The sequence below is a fragment of the Ranitomeya variabilis genome, chromosome 2, assembly GCF_051348905.1.
Source record: "Ranitomeya variabilis isolate aRanVar5 chromosome 2, aRanVar5.hap1, whole genome shotgun sequence".
Taxonomy (NCBI): domain Eukaryota; kingdom Metazoa; phylum Chordata; class Amphibia; order Anura; family Dendrobatidae; genus Ranitomeya; species Ranitomeya variabilis.
In genome coordinates this window covers 601,262,492-601,282,945 of record NC_135233.1, presented here as the reverse complement: position 1 = coordinate 601,282,945, position 20,454 = coordinate 601,262,492, and the positions used below count along the sequence as shown (strand labels likewise).

The 20,454-nt window shown below is 42.8% G+C and overlaps 1 protein-coding gene across 1 annotated transcript in view; it reads right to left on the bottom strand.

The window, feature by feature from the left end:
- The window catches only part of CDH13 (cadherin 13), a 916,091-nt gene that overhangs the window by 509,508 nt on the left and 386,129 nt on the right, over nucleotides 1-20,454 (bottom strand). The window contains exon 4 of the mRNA XM_077288603.1: nucleotides 11,922-12,038. Within this exon, the coding sequence (XP_077144718.1) occupies nucleotides 11,922-12,038 (117 nt within the window). The remainder of the gene's footprint in view (nucleotides 1-11,921; nucleotides 12,039-20,454) is intronic.

Below are 20,454 nucleotides of genomic sequence, written 5' to 3'. Positions count from 1 at the left end.
TCTTGTACCTTCGGCTACCCATCCGGGTTCCAGTTCTGTCAGCTGGTTCTCGGCAGTGTGTTTTGCTCTTGTACCTTCTGCTCCCCATCCTGGTTCCATTACCGTCAGCTGGTTCTGGGCAGAGCCTTTGGCTTAGGTGCCTCCTTCTGGGTATCTGAGTTCCACCAACGTCAGGTGGTCCTTGGTAGTGCTTTCTAGCATGGGTACCTCCTGCTTAGTAACCGGGTTCTAGTACCGTCAGTTGGTCCTTGGTAGTTCCATTGGCTCTTGGACCTTCGGGTAGCCATCTGGGTTCCAGTACCATCAGCTTGTTCTTGGCATTTCCTCAGCCTTCTTGTACCTTCTGCTACATTTGCAAGTTCAAGACCCTAAAGACGATGACCCTGAAGACCACCCCTAAGATGACGACGACCCCAGAGACAACGACCCCTGAGACGACGACCCTGGAGACGACGACCCTGAAGCCCACCCCGAAGACAACGACGACCCCGGAGACGACGACCCTAGAGACGACGACCCTGGAGACCGAGAAGCAGAAGAACAAGAAGCTGCAGAACAAAGAGCAGAAGAACATTAAGCATAAGACTAAAAATCAGAGCAAAAGATATTATCTAAATTATAAGCAGAAGAAGACTAAGCAGTGTATGGGGGTGAGTCCGTTCCTCCTCGTGGTGCCCCTGGAAAAAGCCTGCTGCTGCAGGCCAAACTGAACGCGGACAAATCCTGTTGTAACTCTTTTGTGACAGGCAGAACGGAAGGTGTAATCTTAAAACTTTTATAGATAACAACGACAGGAATGCCTGTCACAAATAAGAATATGATGAAGTAGAATATGAAGAAGAATAATAGTTGAATAAAAAGAATATGAAGAATGTAACAAAAAAGAATAATAGGTAGAATATGAAGAAGAAGATGAATAAGGTGAAGAAAAAGTTGATGTAAAAGATGCTGCTTCTGAGGATGATGAAGAAGAAAGTGTCGGAGAAGTAAAAAAGAAAGTGGAGAGCATGGAATTAGTGAAACATCAATATCTGACAAAATATAAAAAATCTTAACATAGTCAATATCTTTGTAACTCCGAATGTCTTAAAAAAAAAACTTAATTCCTGCTATTCCATTTGATTGGGCTAAACCTCTATGCCTTTACTGTCTCCTCCACCTCCCCCAATACATCCTACATTATTCTTAGTTGTTTTGGTCCCATTGACTTGCATTGGTATCGTGTATCGGTATCGGCGATATCCGATATTTTTTTAATATCGGCCGATCCAATCCGATACCGATACTTTTCAATATTGGAAGGTATCGCTCAACACTAGTAATAAACAAGGAGGTGCTCAGAAGACAGATAATGGTTATAAAGAGTAAAGAGTATAGATAATGGTAGTAAATAACCTAGTAGGAGCTCAGAATCTAGATAATGTTTATAATGGAGATATAATATAGATAATAGTAAAAAATACACTAGGATGAAATCAGAAGATGGATAATGGATATAAAGGAGATAAAAGATAATGGTAATAAAGAAACCAGGAGAAGCTAAGAAGATAGATGATAGTTATAAAGAAGATACAGTAGAAGATAGATAACAGTAATAAACTAGGAGGAGCTTAGTAGATAGATAATGGTTCAAAAGAAGATAGGTAATGGTAATAAACTAGGAGGAGCTCAGAAGATGGATAATGGATATAAAGGAGAAAAAAATAATTGTAATTAAGAAACTAGGAGCAGCTGAGAATATAGATAATAGTTATAAAGAAGATACAGTAGAAGATAGATAATAGTAATAGACTAGGAGGAGTTTAGTAGATAGGTAATGGTTTAAAAAAAGATAGGTTATGGTAATAAACTAGGAGGAGCTCAGAAAATAGATAATGGTTAGAAAGAAGGCAGAAGATAGATAGTAGTGTATAAACTAGGAGGATCTCAGAATATGGATAATGGATATGAAGGAGATAAAAGATAATGGTAATATATAAGCTAGTAGGTGCTGAGAAGATGGATCAAAGTTATAAAAAAGTATAGTGTACAGTGATAAAACTATGGGAAAAAAAGACTGCATGGCAATGCTCAGCTGATTGGTGTTTTGCATTCAGTAGTGCTATTAGTTAGGTATTAGTTATAAACTCCTCTCTGAACAAGATCACTAAGGGATTCTTAGTTCATTCTGAAACCAAAAGCACAAAGACCACAAAATGCCAACAGTGCAAAATTTTTAATAAAACCCAATTGCAAAATATATTTTTAGCAAAAAATACACACAATTAAGCAAAAAAATTCACCAAAAGGGTCAATATTTTTTTTTTTTTATACTTCACTGGTGTTTGTCTAACTGTAGGAACAGGATGGCTGTGCCTTAAAAGCACTGCATTCTTTATTAGAATGTGCGACTACGAACTACGTCTTAATTGGTCGTGCGAGAAACCTCCGCGACCACTTAACACGTAGTCACTATGTTGGCCTGGTTGTGCCTACTTTCCTGGATGCGGCGAGGTCGGTGGGCGGATGCGTTCCGTGCGGTAGGTGTGTTGCGTGCCCCAATGTTGAGAGATGTGCCTCCTTTTCCAACTCGGATGGCACGAAACAATTTACCATCAGACAACATATTTCTTGTGTTTCCCGATACGTGATATATTATGCCACTTGTCCGTGTGGTCTGATTTATGTTGGGCTGACCACGCGGCAACTTAAGGTCCGTATTAGGGAGCACGTACTGGGGATAATTGAGGCAGCCTCCTGCACGGACGCATCCACCCTTAAAACCCTACCGCGACACTTCTGGGAATTTCATCATTGTGATGATAAATTGTTGAGAGTACGTGGCATTGACTTGTTACAGATCAACATTAGGGGAGGGAATCTCTCAAAACATTTAGCGCAGTTTGAGTCCAAGTGGATCTGGACATTGCGTACCATCCGCCCGCATGGACTAAATGAGCATATTTCATTTGCTCCATTCCTGTGATCACAGGTACCTGATATATTAGTGGAATTGTCTGCTGGCATGCACATTGTTTTTATTTATGTTTTATATTTTTTTTGCTTTAGGTAGGTGTATGTTATATTTTGCTGATCTTGGACTATCGAGGATGTTTGGAATGCCGCACTGATACGCCCATCAACTTCATTGAATGACGTCCCCTATCTGGCTCCATGATCTATATATATTTATTTATATATTTCTTGTGGGTACAAATATAGTCACTTATTGGGGCTTATTGTGGGCTTATTTTGGACTATTCTGTTGGGTTTGAGTGGGTCATATGATCTGTTCGTGTATGATTGTTTGTTCTGTTTTATCATACATTATGTTTTTGCATTATTTTTCTGTTCTTTGTATATATATATATATATATATATATATATATATATATATATATATATATAGTTATATGTATACAGTTGTTGTACATTTGTGTATTGCACTGATCTGCCCATATATTCTGTATTTTACCTTTTTTGGGGGGTTTTCTTTCTTTCTTTTTCATTTTCCTTCCATTTTTTGCATTATTGTTCCTTTTTGCATTTGTATAGACCCCATATATTATGTTGTTTCTAGGTGCATTTTACTTGAGTGTATATTTCTTTCGTTTTCTCTTTTTTCTTTTTTCTTCCCCTTTGTTTATTGTCTTTATATATCATTTGTAACTATCCGATTGTGGGATGCTCCCTTACCGGCTGTTGTGTCCTTGGGTGTGCTGATGTTCATTTATTTATTTATATATTGAGCATAATTACTCTTTTGAATTTTTGTTGCACTTATTTAGCATACCCATTGTGACGCTGGCTGGTTGGTAGCGCTCCATGTAACTGTGAGATGATACTGTGATCGTTTTTGCAATCTAGTTGTGCCCTTTTCTTTGCCCTGTTTGTTAATGGCGTCTGTGATCCATCCCTGCGCAGGCGCCTGCGTGTGGCCTGTCATTGCTGACGTCTGTTGTCATGTGGCGCCTGATCACGTGGGGCCCGCGTGTTTCTGCAGCGCCCCAGAGTCCTGGTCGTTGCAGTACTGATGCTCCGCCGATAAGGGGGGTGTTGGTACGTCTGATGGCACTGAAGGAGTTCATCTGACCAGGTATCACAGACACCAATACACTTCATAGTCTGGCCTCCACGTGGAGCTAAGGGTGCTATGTATTAGGCCACTCCTCACAATCTGGTAAAACTGGGGGTTAGATAGGAAGTTAGACAAAAAAGCTGACTGGGTTGGAACCAGGCAACATCCTGTGGCAGAGGGTGTTGCAGGGGAAGATTCAGGGGGGTCCCTGTCAGGGGTGGGATCCTGACAGAGGCCTAGCGAACAGAAAGAATGTTACGGGACCGCGCCTGCACTTCATTGCGGCGGTACCCCAAGAAAGGACAAGAAGCGAGGTTTATTGTGAAGAGTGAGAAACGAGATCAACGTAACAAGGAGATAACGCCAGTAGGAGTCGTGCTGTAAGACCGAGGCAACATCCTACTGAGGCGCGTAGCCGGTGGCCGGAAACACCGAGGAAGTATTGAGCTCCAGGCCTTACTTCAAACCTACAGCAGGACAGTCAGTTATAGGCGGGCTGTCTCACCCAAATCACCTAAGCAGACATAGGGGCAACAGTTGGAGAGGGGCGACTCTAGGGTCCCGGAAGACCTCCAGGCCTACCCATCATACGGGTGCGTCCTAGCCATATCATCTGGGGGACGGAGAAGAACATCAGAATCAGTTGTGAGGGAACTTCAGAAACAGACACAACAGTTGTGAGGACTATCCCGTGGTGCTAAGCAGGGAAGGACTACAACACACAAGCGCTAGAAGGTAGGCACAGATTTCCACCTGCAAAGGGAACTCTGGAGGTGTCATCGGACCGGCCGGTCTCAGACAGCCCTGTTAACCGTATTCCGGATTGAGGATCCTGAAGCCTTCAGTAAAGAGGTAAAGAGACTGCAACCTGGTGTCCTCGTTATTCATCGCGACCTGCACCACACCATCATCACTCTCAACTTTCACTGGACGCCCCTCAGCAGGGTCACGGACCGGGTCTAGCCACCGTGACAATCCCAGAACCGAGACAGAGAGGCCCGGCCCTGCGGCAGTGGGGGCGCTCCATTTCCGGTTCCGGATGGCAGCGGCGTCACGGCTGGCGGTGCATCATACGCAGAGAGTGAGTTCCGGTATGATCATTTATAAGACGCTGTTGGCACCTATCTGGCACACCCCCTGAGGAAGGAGCCGTGCCGGGCTCTGAAACGCGCGTCGGGGTGGGCTTAGGGTCCCCCACTGTTGGCGTACATCAGGTAATACCTCTGGAGCCTATACATCTGTGGTAAATGGCTGAGATTGGGTAATTATCTTTTTGTGCATTTGCACTTCATTCTTTATATGGTCTCTTCAGCCCTTTGTAGTCACCAGTATGTATATATAATTCCAAAACTTCCATCCACTTTATGTGGTATATACTAATAATATATGATGTGCTGATGCAGTGGGTGGTACCTTATAGCCCTATGTGTACTAGTGGCATTGCTATGCAGATGTTTCACCAGCCCCATTTTTTCCTGTAACCTTTCCTTTTATGTTGTGGTATTTTAATATATTTAATAAAGTACATTTTTTATGGGACTTATTGGCTGTGGTTCCTCTGTGGAGTGTTAGGATTTCTGGTATACAGTAGTCCCTGTTTATTGGTCCTTTTATACGCACATGGTATATTAGTGTTATTTCTAATATTAGATATACTATAATTTATGAGCTCCGTGTGTGTATTATTATGTGTGCCGCAATTTTATTATCTACTATTATTACTGTGTTATGCACAGGTTCTATAGTTGTGGACGATATGGACTACCGCGCACGTGAACAAGCGTGGCTTAAACAATCGGATCTGGTTTTTGGTATTAATGGAGTGGATACGCAACAGGTGACTGATCACGGTTGGGAGGATAAATTGTCGCAAATGAAATTGACACTACTAAAAAGGTCCAGGTTATGGTGGAACAGACTGTTCCTAGAAATATATGTCACCAACAATATGATCCCTAGAGGACTTAGGGTGCGGGTTATCCCCACCTTTCCTGTCGAAGATGTGCAGTTTATTGCCAAATGGGAGGAGGCATGTGACGCATGTTCAAAAATATTCTTACAACTGCTTATTAGTCAGAACACGGGTTATATTACCGAATTGGAAAAATCTATAGATGTTGCTCAGGCGGAGATACGTAAAGGGTGTCCTGCTGATCGGATTGAACAATTTGAAAGTGAATTGAATAAAACCATGGATCAAGTGGTTAAGAAAATCCAAGATAACCAAATGTCTAAATATAATAGAGACTTAAAGGATTATCAGACGAAAAAGGTATACTTGTGGAGAAGCAACAACAATATACGCAGAATACCTTCGAATGTGTCCATTTCCTCACTGAGCGGTCAATCCGATGGGTCGGTTTCTTCAGCTGCCTCTTGTGCGATAACTAAGTGATACTCATAGACTGCGTGATCATGCGTACCACCCATATAGAAGACGTTCTTGGGGCCAGTCTGGCGCGAGTGGCAGGGATAACAAGGTGATAAACCTTAGTGATCATGAGTTGTCTGAGGTGGATGTGTCTGTCTTGGGTAGGGGCCTATCCTTTTCACCCACACCGGGGTTCAACACCTTCACTGCGGTGAAGGATTTGCATATTTTTGCTAGATCGTTACTGTTTAAGCGACATTTTTACAATGATGAATTTCAACGTCTTTTCCCCACAGAGGAAGAACAGGAGGCGGTAAGGATTCTCGAAGAGTTGGCAATAGAGCACGATAATATGGGAGGTAAGGTTCCCCCATGCATTCGGCCACGCTCCACAAAATTCCCCCCTTTTGCGTCTTGTCCCAGCATTGATTTGTTCGTACGGGTGGTGACCAATGAATTCCTGAAAATTCCTAGATTTGGGGGAGGTGATAATCTAACAAAAGAAGAAAGCATTCGTCTCAGATACCTTCAAGATCTCCCTGACGTGGTGCTGAAGCCGGCTGATAAGGGTGGCAATGTCGTTGTATGGCCCAAGATAATGTACGAGAGGGAGGCGTTTCGCCAATTGAACAATACTGTATGTTATAAAAAACTGACATACAACCCTCTCTCTACCTTTAGTGCGAAATTAGAATCCATCCTAAAAAGGGCATTAGACAACGACATTGTCACCAGGGATTTGGCTTTGGCAATGATGGTTAGGGAACCCACAATTCCTACGTTATACCTTCTACCAAAGGTTCATAAGGACATTAGGTCGCCACCCGGCCATCCAATCGTGTCTGGGAGGGGGAATTTCCTGGAGCAAGTCAACAAGTGGATTGACTACCATCTCCAACCTCTTGTTTTGATTCTCCCCTCCTTTCTTAAAGACACTGGGGATTTATTGCGCAAGGTCGACGGTCTGTGTTTAGAGGGTGATACTCTTTTGGCTTCAGTTGATGTTGAGTCCCTCTATACGAATATCCGCCATTGTGATGGTTTACGTGCTGTCAAATTTTTTCTCAGCACATCCACACTGGCTGCATCTATTAGGGACCTCATCCTGGAGCTTCTTGAGTTCACCCTCACACACAATTTTTTTGTGTTCAAGGGATCCTTCTACCTACAGCTCCAGGGCACAGCGATGGGTGCGGCCTTTGCGCCATCCTACGCTAACCTGTTCCTGGGGCTGTGGGAGAGGGATCTCTTCCTGTCGGACAAACAGGGGTCGATAGACCGCGTCCTTTTATGGACGCGCTATATCGACGATATCTTCTTTGTCTGTCAGGGCACCGCCGTCGACCTTGAGCAATTTATATCCACGCTTAACAGTAACGATCAAAACATTCGTCTAACCCCGGTGTGGGATGCCGAGAAAATTGATTTTCTCGATGTCACTATCTATAAAGATGGATCCGGCCTCATTCAGACGGACATCTACCGTAAACAAACGGCAACTAACACCTTGCTTCATGCATCATCATGCCATCCGCGCCATATGGTCCAGGCTATACCAGTTGGTCAATTCCTTCGCCTTCGCCGGATTTGTTCAAGTGATGTTGACTTTAAGGTTCGGGTGGAGGAGTTGAAACAACGTTTCCTATCTAGGGGATATAGTGGTCGTAGTGTCAAGAAGGCGTACCATCGGGCCAAATATTCTGACCGTAATAGCTTACTTTATGGGAGAGTTTCTCAAAAATCTAATGCTGGTAATGTGGCAAGATTTATCACCACATACAATCCCCAACATGAGCGGCTGTGTACAGCTGTCAAGAATGCTTGGCCCATTCTGAAGGCCGATCCTATCATTGTTAAATTTCTTCCCGATAACCCTGCTATTACGTTCAGACGTGCGAGAAACCTCCGCGACCAATTAACACGAAGTCACTATGTTGGCCTGGTTGTGCCTACTTTCCTGGATGCGGCGAGGTCGGTGGGCGGATGCCTTCCGTGCGGTAGGTGTGTCGCGTGCCCCAATGTTGAGAGATGTGCCTCCTTTTCCAACTCGGATGGCACGAAACAATTTACCATCAGACAACGTATTTCTTGTGTTTCCCGGTACGTGATTTATTATGCCACTTGTCCGTGTGGTCTGATTTATGTTGGGCTGACCACGCGGCAACTTAAAGTCCGTATTAGGGAGCACGTACTGGGGATTATTGAGGCAGCCTCCTGCACGGACGCATCCACCCTTAAAACCCTACCGCGACACTTCTGGGAATTTCATCATTGTGATGATAAATTGTTGAGAGTACATGGCATTGACTTCTTACAGATCAACATTAGGGGAGGGAATCTCTCGAAACATTTAGCGCAGCTTGAGTCCAAGTGGATCTGGACATTGCGTACCATCCGCCCGCATGGACTAAATGAGCATATTTCATTTGCTCCATTCCTGTGATCACAGGTACCTGATATATTAGTGGAATTGTCTGCTGGCATGCACATTGTTTTTATTTATGTTTTATATTTTTTTTGCTTTAGGTAGGTGTATGTTATATTTTGCTGATCTTGGACTATCAAGGATGTCTGGAATGCCGCACTGATACGCCCATCAACTTCATTGAATGACGTCCCCTATCTGGGTCCATGATCTATATATATTTATTTATAGATTTCTTTTGGGTACAAATATAGTCACTTATTGGGGCTTATTGTGGGCTTATTTTGGACTATTCTGTTGGGTTTGGGTGGGTCATATGATTTGTTCGTGTATGATTGTTTGTTCTGTTTTATCATACATTATGCTTTTGCATTACTTTTCTGTTCTTTGTATATATATATATATATATATATATATATATATATATATAGTTATATATATATATATAGTTATATGTATACAGTTGTTGTACATTTGTGTATTGCACTGATCTGCCCATATATTCTGTATTTTACCTTTTTTGGGGGGGGTTTCTTTCTTTTTCATTTTCCTTCCATTTTTTGCATTATTGTTCCTTTTTGCATTTGTATACGCCCCATATATTATGTTGTTTCTAGGTGCATTTTACTTGAGTGTATATTTCTTTCGTTTTCTCTTTTTTCTTTTTTCTTCCCCTTTGTTTATTGTCTTTATATATCATTTGTAACTATCCGGTTGTGGGATGCTCCCTTACCGGCTGTTGTGTCCTTGGGTGTGCTGATGTTCATTTATTTATTTATATATTGAGCATAATTACACTTTTGAATTTTTGTTGCACTTATTTAGCATACCCATTGTGACGCTGGCTGGTTGGTAGCGCTGTGAGATGATACTGTGATCGTTTCTAGTTGTGCCCTTTTCTTTGCCCTGTTTGTTAATGGCGTCTGTGATCCATCCCTGCGCAGGCGCCTGCGTGTGGCCTGTCATTGCTGACGTCCATTGTCATGTGGCGCCTGATCACGTGGGGCCCGCGTGTTTCCGGTTCCGGATGGCAGCGGCGTCACGGCTGGCGGCACAGGGGGCGGTGCATCATACACAGAGAGTGAGTTCCGGTATGATCATTTATAAGACGCTGTTGGCACCTATCTGGCACACCCCCTGAGGAAGGAGCCGTGCCGGGCTCCGAAACGCGCGTCGGGGTGGGCTTAGGGTCCCCCACTGTTGGCGTACATCAGGTAATACCTCTGGAGCCTATACATCTGTGGTAAATGGCTAAGATTGGGTAATTATCTTTTTGTGCATTTGCACTTCATTCTTTATATGGTCTCCTCAGCCCTTTGTAGTCACCAGTATGTATATATAATTCCAAAACTTCCATCCACTTTATGTGGTATATACTAATAATATATGATGTGCTGATGCAGTGGGTGGTACCTTATAGCCCTATGTGTACTAGTGGCATTGCTATGCAGATGTTTCACCAGCCCCATTTTTTCCTGTAACCTTTCCTTTTATGTTGTGGTATTTTAATATATTTAATAAAGTACATTTTTTATGGGACTTATTGGCTGTGGTTCCTCTGTGGAGTGTTAGGATTTCTGGTATACAGTAGTCCCTGTTTATTGGTCCTTTTATACGCACATGGTATATTAGTGTTATTTCTAATATTAGATATACTATAATTTATGAGCTCCGTGTGTGTATTATTATGTGTGCTGCAATTTTATTATCTATTCTTTATTAGGGTAGTGTCCCTGCCTGGTACTGCAGTTCATGGGAGCTCAGTGAATGTGATTGTCCTGCAGCACCAGGCACGGTCACTACCATGTACAGCACTGCTACGAGTACAACAACCAAGAAAAGAATGTTGGAGTTTTTCATTAAGGGGTACTATTAGGTCACAGATTTCTTAAGAATGTACCTTCTTGATATGTTTTTGTTGATGTTTTACTCCAGGCTGAAATTAAGTCATTCCTAGATTCAATTAATTGAAATCAATGGAAACCTTAAGACAAGTAGTTTGCTCAATGTGCCGAGTTAGAAAAAGGGCATTGGCATTGGCACACTATTAATTAAAAAAAGGAGAGGAGAAGCAGAGAAGTGTCTGAGTCCAATTGCATCCATTCAGTAACTGGGTGAATAAAGGCAACTTTTGGCGGTCTCGGAAAGCCAACCACAATACTTGTATACACTCATATAAGGATGTGTACAGCTGGAGCCAAAGAGGTAGGTACCCATAAAGGCAATCATTGTACATACTCAGGGGTCCTTAGATACAGGGGGCACAGCAGGACTCTACAGAGGAATTATGTTGTAACAAACAGTGATTAAAAGGACTCATCAGCAAGTTTGGGGCCACAAATCCACCAGCATGTTTTGGATAGAGGTGAGCTAATCAATTTGCAGGACCTTAATCCGGTGGCCAAGTCATTATACCATAGCCGATTGAACAGAAACCTACAAACCGCCTCCTACTTCACCTCATCTCCGGCTCGTCTTTCTATTATCCAACCTAGCGGGACGTCGTTACGGTGTGAAGACAGGAAAACAGGACCCATTGTAGAGGGCAGTTCACAGGGCTCTGTGAAACTGGATACTGGTCCTGGGTCCTGAGATTGTATGTGCCCATTTCTAGTAGCTGGAATTTTGCCCAAAATGTGTGGGTCAAAACAAACCATATTGGTGTTCGGAATAAAGAGGAGTCCAGGACTCCAGTCCATCAGCATCATGAGTGTAAATCGCAGGTGCCAAATGCTGCTAGACTGGAATTCAGAACTTATTATTTATTAACTGCATTTCGACATGGTTTAGTGGCCCCAGACTTTGCAACATAAAACCAGACGGGAAAAACAGATATTACGCAATTTTGTCCTGAGTGGCAAAACCTAGCATCACAATGGGGGACTAGTCCAACCTTATGGAACTACATCTACTCTACAGGGTGCACAAATCAATTCTCTAATTGGTGAAGTACTCTTCCAACGAACAGGAGAGGAACACCTCTGACCACATCAAAACTTTTTAGGGTAGAAAAATTCTTTAGTAGCAAATTATGAGCAGCCAATCAAGAAATAAGAATTGGGACTTACCTTGCCAACAATTTTTGGAAACGGTGTCCTCTGATTCTCTGCAATAGCGATAAGGGGTGCCACAATCGATCTCCTGTGCCTCAAAAGTGCAAGATGTCTCGGTCCTTTGAGCATGTTCTGTAGGGGAAAACAAAAGAAACCTTCAACAAAAATGTACAAGATCGATAAAATAATTACAAAAAAAATTACATAGTTTTAAAGGGTTGTAAAAACATGGCTCCTTTCTTTGAAAAACAGTGCCACATTTGTTCACAAGTTGATTTTGGTATTGCAATTATCGTTCTCTAATATTCAAAACTAGAGGTGACCAAAAAAGATTTGAAGGACCATTGGCCTCATCTTTAGTCCATGTCTGCCAGACTGTAGCCCTGTCACCCTCCTTTTACCAGTGACATCCCCAGCAGCTTTTCTGTTTAGTAATTGTACGTGATGTATGGTAATAATGTCAAATTAACCTATCAGAAGAGATGACAGGGATGGGGCAGGTGGGACGAGGTCCGCAGGGCTCTCATCCAGCTAGACAAGGGTTGTTGGATTTTTTTTTTTTGCCCAATTATATTCTCAACCGCTTTAATATTTTTGTTTTAAAAAAAGTTTTGACTAGTTTGGAACTGACAATCAGCTGGAATGGCATAAAATTTGGGTCAATCAAGTCTGAGAGCCTGTTGATAAGCAAAGTAATTTCTTCAACTTGTTTAAAACCCCATTACTTAATCATTTTTGATGATCTTCAGTGATTTTTTTTCTATTTCGAAGAGTCAAATGTTCCAATCTGTATTTGAAGACTTGATACATTACTCTTTTTCTTGGAAACTTCATTACGTTCTTGTCATGGGAATAAGCGAGAATGTTGTAAACATATTGATCTTGTCACTAGCAGCATTTAAAAGGCTATGTGAAAGGTGGGCCATTACGGAGCTCATTATTAGTTACCGCAATAGATGTTGCTTTTCTGGTCATTTAGAGACTTCAATAAATTAGTCTTGATGGTGTCAAATTGTCAAGTGTTGGACAGGAATCAAATTATTCCCAACTTCTATATTGATATTGATGATACATTTTCAAGAGTTTCTTTCAAAAGCTTTTACTGACAGTCCAGAAACCTTAACTTGTCAAAAAAAGTAGAACACATCATACAACACCTAACTCGATATTGATTGCTCAGAACCAGTGGATATGACGCTTGCCGAGCAAAACCCAACATGGACTTTACAACTTTTTAACTTACACCATGCAAGTTGCCTCTTCGAAGAGGAAGAGGACTTGCACTCTAGTGCCACCCTTCAAAGAGCCTTGCCATATGACCTAGGATAAAAGCCAAACCAGAATCTCAATTTCCAGACACATGTTTCAGGGTGTTGCCTCTCCTCAGTGCAAAACAAGAGATCTGATTTGGCTTTATGAGAGGCTTCTGACAGGGTCAACACCCCAAAACACATCCGCAAACTGAGATTCTTGTTTGGCTTTTATCCTTAGTCATATGGCAAGGCCCATTAAAGGTTCAATATTGACTTATAGGCTTGCTACTTCCAATAGGTGGCACTAGAGTTCAAGTCCTCTTCCTCTCTGCAGAGGCTATTTGCAAAGGTTTTTCCCAATGGAACATTGCATGGTCTTTAAGTCTCCGTACACTGGCATGTCAAGCATGTCACTCTCCACAAAGAGAGATATTATCCCTTAAACCATCCACCAGTAAATCCAAATTAATAATTGAAAAAATTTAGAATGATCAAATTAATTATGTAATGAAGGACTATCCCTTTCAGAATTAACTATCCCAGGATCGATCTTCAGGTGCTCATGGCAAAGTCATCAGACCAGACGTTTCAGCCATCTATGGAATACATGACTTTTCAAATTTTCTAAATCTGACCCCTTATAGAAAGTGTCTTTCCTTTCTAGTTTAAAGAGTAGAGTCCTGACCCCCTTTTTGATGTGAACATACCCTAAAGAGCATATGGGTGGGTGCTGTAGTTATAATAAAAATGTTCTCTTCAGTTTCATTAAGGATATCTGAGTACAAAGAGGGGGATCTTAGGATCCTCATTTGCCAGGTTCTAGGGTACAAGCAAGTCTGAAAGTAATCTATTATTTTAATGGCCAATATTGTAATGCTTTATTTTCCCTGTAGGAAACTGAACGCTATTTGCAGCAATCCTCAATATTTTACAGTTGATTGCAGGATAGACCCCACACTCTATAATCACAAGACCCACCTAACAAAAGTAGTTTGTCCAAGAGGGTCTACCACTATAACCTTTTGTGACAGTAATAAAGATCCAAACTTCTAAGATATGATCACTTCTCACTTTTCCTCATCATTTCTCTTTGTTTGGAAAAAAATAAATGTTTTGCAACCAAAGTTTAATTATTTACAAATTGTGGTTCCCAATGATCTCACATCATTCTACAACAGAAGACATAGTGAACAAGCATCTTTGAGGAGAAAGTCATTGAATGGTATTAATAAATTGGCCACTAATAATTTTCTAAAACAATATTTTAAAAGGTGAACAGTTAATATTTCCAGAATACCATATATTCTTCTATCCAAGGCTCTGACCTTAGGTTGGTAGAAGGAGCCCTTTGCCCCTACATGGCTGTCTTTGCATTGGTTTTGGCAAAAATTGTTCTCTAGGATCTAGAGCGCAAGAGCCATTGGTGTCCCCCCGTTCAGTAATGATCGGTTATACACTCTGCTCAACCACACATTTCTAACACAAAGGGCTTTTTCCATCCTGGATATTTATGGCACAGTCCATCCACAGAATATGCCACAAATGTCCAAGATATGCCGATAAATAAAAGCGCCCATCTCCAGGAATAGAGAGATCTGTGCTTTGACATTCATCTTTCTAAGATTAATGCTGATCCCAGAGATGGGGTGCCCATCTACTAGACATCTGCTGGTGGATTTGCCAAAAATTTCCAAGACAGATCAAACCTCTTAAGAATAGAGGTGTCAATAACCTCAAGTGTAGTTCCCTAGCTGCTTAAAGGGGTTTTCCATTTTTAGAAAAGTGGACCCCAAATACTTGCAGTTATAGATGCCGCTCACCCTCCCTGCTCCACACCGGTTCTCCGGTCTCTGTTTTGGCTACAGAAGTGTCGACATCACTCATCATTACTGATCCCGGCTTCCTCTGCTAATATACTGTAGATGGCCGCTAAGTTCAGTGATTGGCTGCAGCTGTGATGCTAGTTGTCAATGTTAGGTAATCGCTGCAGCCAAAACACAAACCGATCAGTGAGATAGACCCAGCACTGAAGCGGGAGAAGTCAAGTATCATTTGGCTTTACTATTTTTCATGCCTGGAAGTATTTGGGGTCCATTTTTCTAAACATGTACAACTTCTTTAACATTGGAACAACCAATCCTGTAGGCACTCTACAAATGTTCTTTGTAATTAACCAATGATGTCCCACAATACTGATCTGGCACTTCAAAACAACTTGAACAACAGACTGGGAAACTCAGAGGCATTAACCACTAAGCCCAAAGAAGAGAACCAAAAGATGTCAAAAAACAAATCTCTATTTATTAACATGTAAAAGACTGGGTACATATGATACAAAAAATACCTAAGAAAGACCAGACTATAATCTGCATACTATAAAGTAATAATATACCAAGGGTTAGCTCAAAATCACAGCACGTATAAGCTAATGCTACCAGGAATGTGCCTGATATACATAATATGCATTAGCAAGTCCGTGAATGTTTAAATAAGGCATGTCTGCTGTATGCATATAGCGTAGAGCATAAAACATAAAGTATGAAACAGTTGCGGCATTACCTTACAAAGAGAAATCTGTTGTGAATTTGCGTTTTGCTCCCTCTAGTGGTCATTAGTGATTTTACTCTGGTGTTCTGTCTTCTCCTATATGCTCACCTGGGCCGTTAGTTCAGGGGCGTTGCTATATAAGCTCTCTGGACCTTCAGTTCAATGCCTGGCATCGTTGAAATCAGAGCTAATCTGTTGTGCTCTTGTGTACTGATCCTGGTTCCTGCTTGTTAAAGCTAAGTCTCTTCCTTGCTTTTTGCTTTTGTTTTGTTTTGTATTTTTGTCCGCTTGTTCTAATCTGTATCCTGACCTTTGCTGGAAGCTCTAGGGGGCTGGTGTTCTCCCCCCGGACCGTTAGACGGTTCGGGGGTTCTTGAATCTCCAGCGTGGATTTTTATAGGGTTTTTGTTGACCAAATAAGTTATCTTGCTTTATTCTGCTATTAGTAAGCTGGCCTCTCTTTGCTGAACCTGGTTCATTTCTGTGTTTGTCATTTCCTCTTACCTCACCGTTATTATTTGTGGGGGGCTTGTATCTTGCTTTGGGGTCCCTTTCTCTGGAGGCAAGAGAGGTCTTTGTTTTCTTCTCCTAGGGGTAGTTAGATTCTCCGGCTGGCGCGAGTCATCTAGCGATCACCGTAGGCATGATCCCCGGCTACTTCTAGTGTTGGCGTTAGGAGTAGATATTTGGTCAACCCAGTTACCACTACCCTATGAGCTGGATTTTTGTATCTCGCAGACTTACACGTACCTCTGAGACCCTGTCCACTGGGGTCATAACAGTATGCCAGGCCTTGATTGAATGTTTGATGCATTGCAGAAGTGGGATTATAAGAAAGAAAATTTTGAGGTTTTTTTTTTTTTTCCCTCTCTCATTTTTTATTTTTTTTTTCTTTTCCCCTTTACCTCAGAGTGGCTTAAGCTTGCTGCAGACATGAATGTCCAGACCTTGATTACAAGTGTGGACCAGCTTGCTGCTCGTGTGCAGGGTATACAAGATTATGTTATCAGAAATCCTAGGTCTGAACCCAAGATACCGATTCCTGAACCGTTTTCAGGAGACCGATTTAAGTTTAGGAATTTCAGGAATAATTGTAAATTGTTTTTGTCCCTGAGACCCTGTTCGTCTGGAGACTCTGCTCAACAAGTAAAAATTGTTATTTCATTCTTACGGGGTGACCCTCAAGATTGGGCTTTTTCGTTGGCGCCAGGAGATCCGGCATTGGCTGATATTGATGCGTTTTTTCTGGCGCTCGGTTTACTTTATGAGGAACCCAATCTTGAGATTCAGGCAGAAAAAGCCTTGCTGGCTATGTCTCAGGGCCAGGACGAGGCTGAAGTGTATTGCCAAAAATTTCGGAAATGGTCCGTGCTGACACATTGGAACGAGTGTGCACTGGCTGCTAATTTTAGAAATGGCCTTTCTGAAGCCATTAAGAATGTTATGGTAGGTTTTCCTATTCCCACAGGTCTGAATGATACCATGGCCCTGGCTATTCAAATTGACCGGCGGTTGCGGGAGCGCAAAACCGCAAATTCCCTCATGGTGTTGTCTGAACGGACACCTGATTTGATGCAATGTGATAGAATCCTGACTAGAAATGAGAGGAAAATTCATAGACGCCGGAATGGCTTGTGCTACTACTGCGGTGATTCTACACATGTTATCTCAGCATGCTCTAAACGTATTACTAAGGTTGTTAGTCCTGTCACCGTTGGTAATTTGCATCCTAAGTTTATTCTGTCTGTAACTTTGATTTGCTCACTGTCATCTTATCCTGTCATGGCGTTTGTTGATTCAGGTGCTGCCCTGAGTCTTATGGATCTCTCATTTGCTAAGCGCTGTGGTTTTATTCTTGAACCATTAGAAAATCCTATCCCTCTTAGGGGTATTGATGCTACGCCATTAGCAGAAAATAAACCGCAGTATTGGACACAGGTTACCATGTGCATGACTCCTGAACACCGCGAGGTGATACGTTTTCTAGTTTTGCATAAAATGCATGATGTGGTTGTTTTGGGGCTGCCATGGTTACAGACCCATAATCCAGTCCTGGACTGGAAGGCTATGTCAGTGTCAAGTTGGGGCTGTCGTGGTATTCATGGGGATTCCCTGCCTGTGTCTATTGCTTCTTCTACGCCTTCGGAAGTTCCGGAGTATTTGTCTGATTATCAGGATGTCTTTAGCGAGTCCAGGTCCAGTGCATTGCCTCCTCATAGGGAATGTGACTGTGCAATAGATTTGATCCCAGGCAGTAAATTTCCTAAGGGAAGACTGTTTAATCTGTCGGTACCTGAACATACCGCTATGCGTTCATATATCAAGGAGTCTCTGGAGAAAGGACACATCCGTCCGTCTTCTTCCCCTCTTGGTGCGGGATTCTTTTTTGTGGCTAAAAAGGACGGATCTTTGAGGCCTTGTATTGACTATCGGCTTTTAAATAAGATCACTGTCAAATTTCAGTATCCTTTGCCGCTGTTGTCTGACTTGTTTGCCCGGATTAAAGGTGCCAAGTGGTTCACCAAGATAGACCTTCGTGGTGCGTACAACCTTGTGCGCATTAAGCAAGGTGATGAATGGAAAACCGCATTCAATACGCCCGAAGGTCATTTTGAGTACTTGGTGATGCCTTTTGGGCTCTCTAATGCCCCTTCAGTTTTTCAGTCCTTTATGCATGACATTTTTCGGAACTATCTGGATAAATTTTTGATCATTTATCTGGATGATATTCTGGTTTTTTCTGATAATTGGGACTCGCATGTGGAGCAGGTCAGGATGGTCTTTAAAATTTTGCGTGAAAATTCTTTGTTTGTCAAGGGCTCAAAGTGTCTTTTTGGTGTACAGAAGGTTCCCTTTTTGGGGTTCATTTTTTCCCCTTCTGCTGTGGAGATGGACCCAGTCAAGGTCCGAGCTATTCTTGATTGGACTCAGCCCTCGTCAGTTAAGAGTCTTCAGAAGTTCTTAGGTTTCGCTAACTTCTACCGTCGTTTTATCGCTAATTTTTCTAGCATTGTGAAACCTTTGACGGATATGACCAAGAAGGGCTCCGATGTGGCTAATTGGGCTCCTGCTGCCGTGGAGGCTTTCCAGGAGTTGAAACGTCGGTTTACTTCGGCGCCTGTTTTGTGCCAGCCTGATGTCTCGCTTCCCTTTCAGGTTGAGGTGGATGCTTCAGAGATTGGAGCAGGGGCCATTTTGTCGCAGAGAGGCCCTGGTTGCTCTGTTATGAGACCTTGCGCCTTTTTCTCTAGGAAGTTTTCGCCTGCTGAGCGAAATTATGATGTGGGCAATCGGGAGTTGTTGGCCATGAAATGGGCATTTGAGGAGTGGCGTCATTGGCTCGAGGGTGCTAAGCATCGTGTGGTGGTCTTGACTGATCACAAAAATCTGATGTATCTCGAGTCTGCTAAACGCCTGAATCCTAGACAGGCCCGCTGGTCATTGTTTTTCTCCCGTTTTGACTTCGTTGTCTCGTATTTACCAGGTTCAAAGAATGTGAAGGCCGATGCTCTTTCCAGGAGCTTTGTGCCTGATGCTCCTGGAGTCGCTGAACCTGTTGGTATTCTTAAGGATGGAGTTATCTTGTCAGCTATTTCTCCAGATCTGCGACGTGTGTTGCAGAGATTTCAGGCTGATAGGCCTGATTCTTGTCCACCTGACCGACTGTTTGTGCCTGATAAGTGGACCAGCAGAGTCATTTCCGAGGTTCATTCCTCGGTGTTGGCAGGTCACCCAGGAATTTTTGGCACCAGAGATCTGGTGGCCAGATCCTTTTGGTGGCCTTCCTTGTCAAGGGATGTGCGGTCATTTGTACAGTCCTGTGGGACTTGTGCTCGAGCTAAGCCTTGCTGTTCTCGTGCCAGCGGGTTGCTCTTGCCCTTGCCTGTCCCTAAGAGACCTTGGACACATATCTCCATGGATTTCATTTCTGATCTTCCGGTGTCTCAAGGCATGTCTGTTATCTGGGTGATATGTGATCGCTTCTCCAAGATGGTCCATTTGGTTCCTTTGCCTAAGCTGCCTTCCTCTTCCGATCTGGTTCCTGTGTTTTTCCAGAACGTGGTTCGTTTGCACGGCATCCCTGAGAATATTGTGTCAGACAGAGGATCCCAGTTCGTTTCCAGATTCTGGCGATCCTTTTGTAGTAGGATGGGCATTGATTTGTCGTTTTCGTCTGCTTTCCATCCTCAGACTAATGGACAGACGGAGCGAACTAATCAGACTTTGGAGGCTTATTTGAGGTGTTTTGTCTCTGCTGATCAGGACGATTGGGTGACCTTCTTGCCGTTGGCTGAGTTTGCCCTTAATAATCGGGCTAGTTCCGCCACTTTGGTTTCGCCGTTTTTCTGCAACTCTGGTTTCCACCCTCGTTTTTCTTCGGGTCATGTGGAACCTTCTGACTGTCCTGGGGTGGATTCTGTGGTGGATAGGTTGCAGCGGATCTGGAATCTTGTGGTGGACAACTTGAAGTTGTCACAGGAGAGGGCTCAGCGCTTTGCCAACCGCCGCCGCGGTGTGGGTCCCCGACTACGTGTTGGGGATTTGGTGTGGCTTTCTTCCCGCTTTGTTCCTATGAAGGTTTCCTCTCCCAAATTTAAACCTCGTTTTATTGGTCCTTACAAGATATTGGAAATCCTTAATCCTGTATCCTTTCGTCTGGATCTTCCTGTGTCGTTTGCTATCCACAACGTGTTTCATAGGTCCTTGTTGCGGCGGTACGTTGTGCCTGTAGTTCCTTCTGCTGAGCC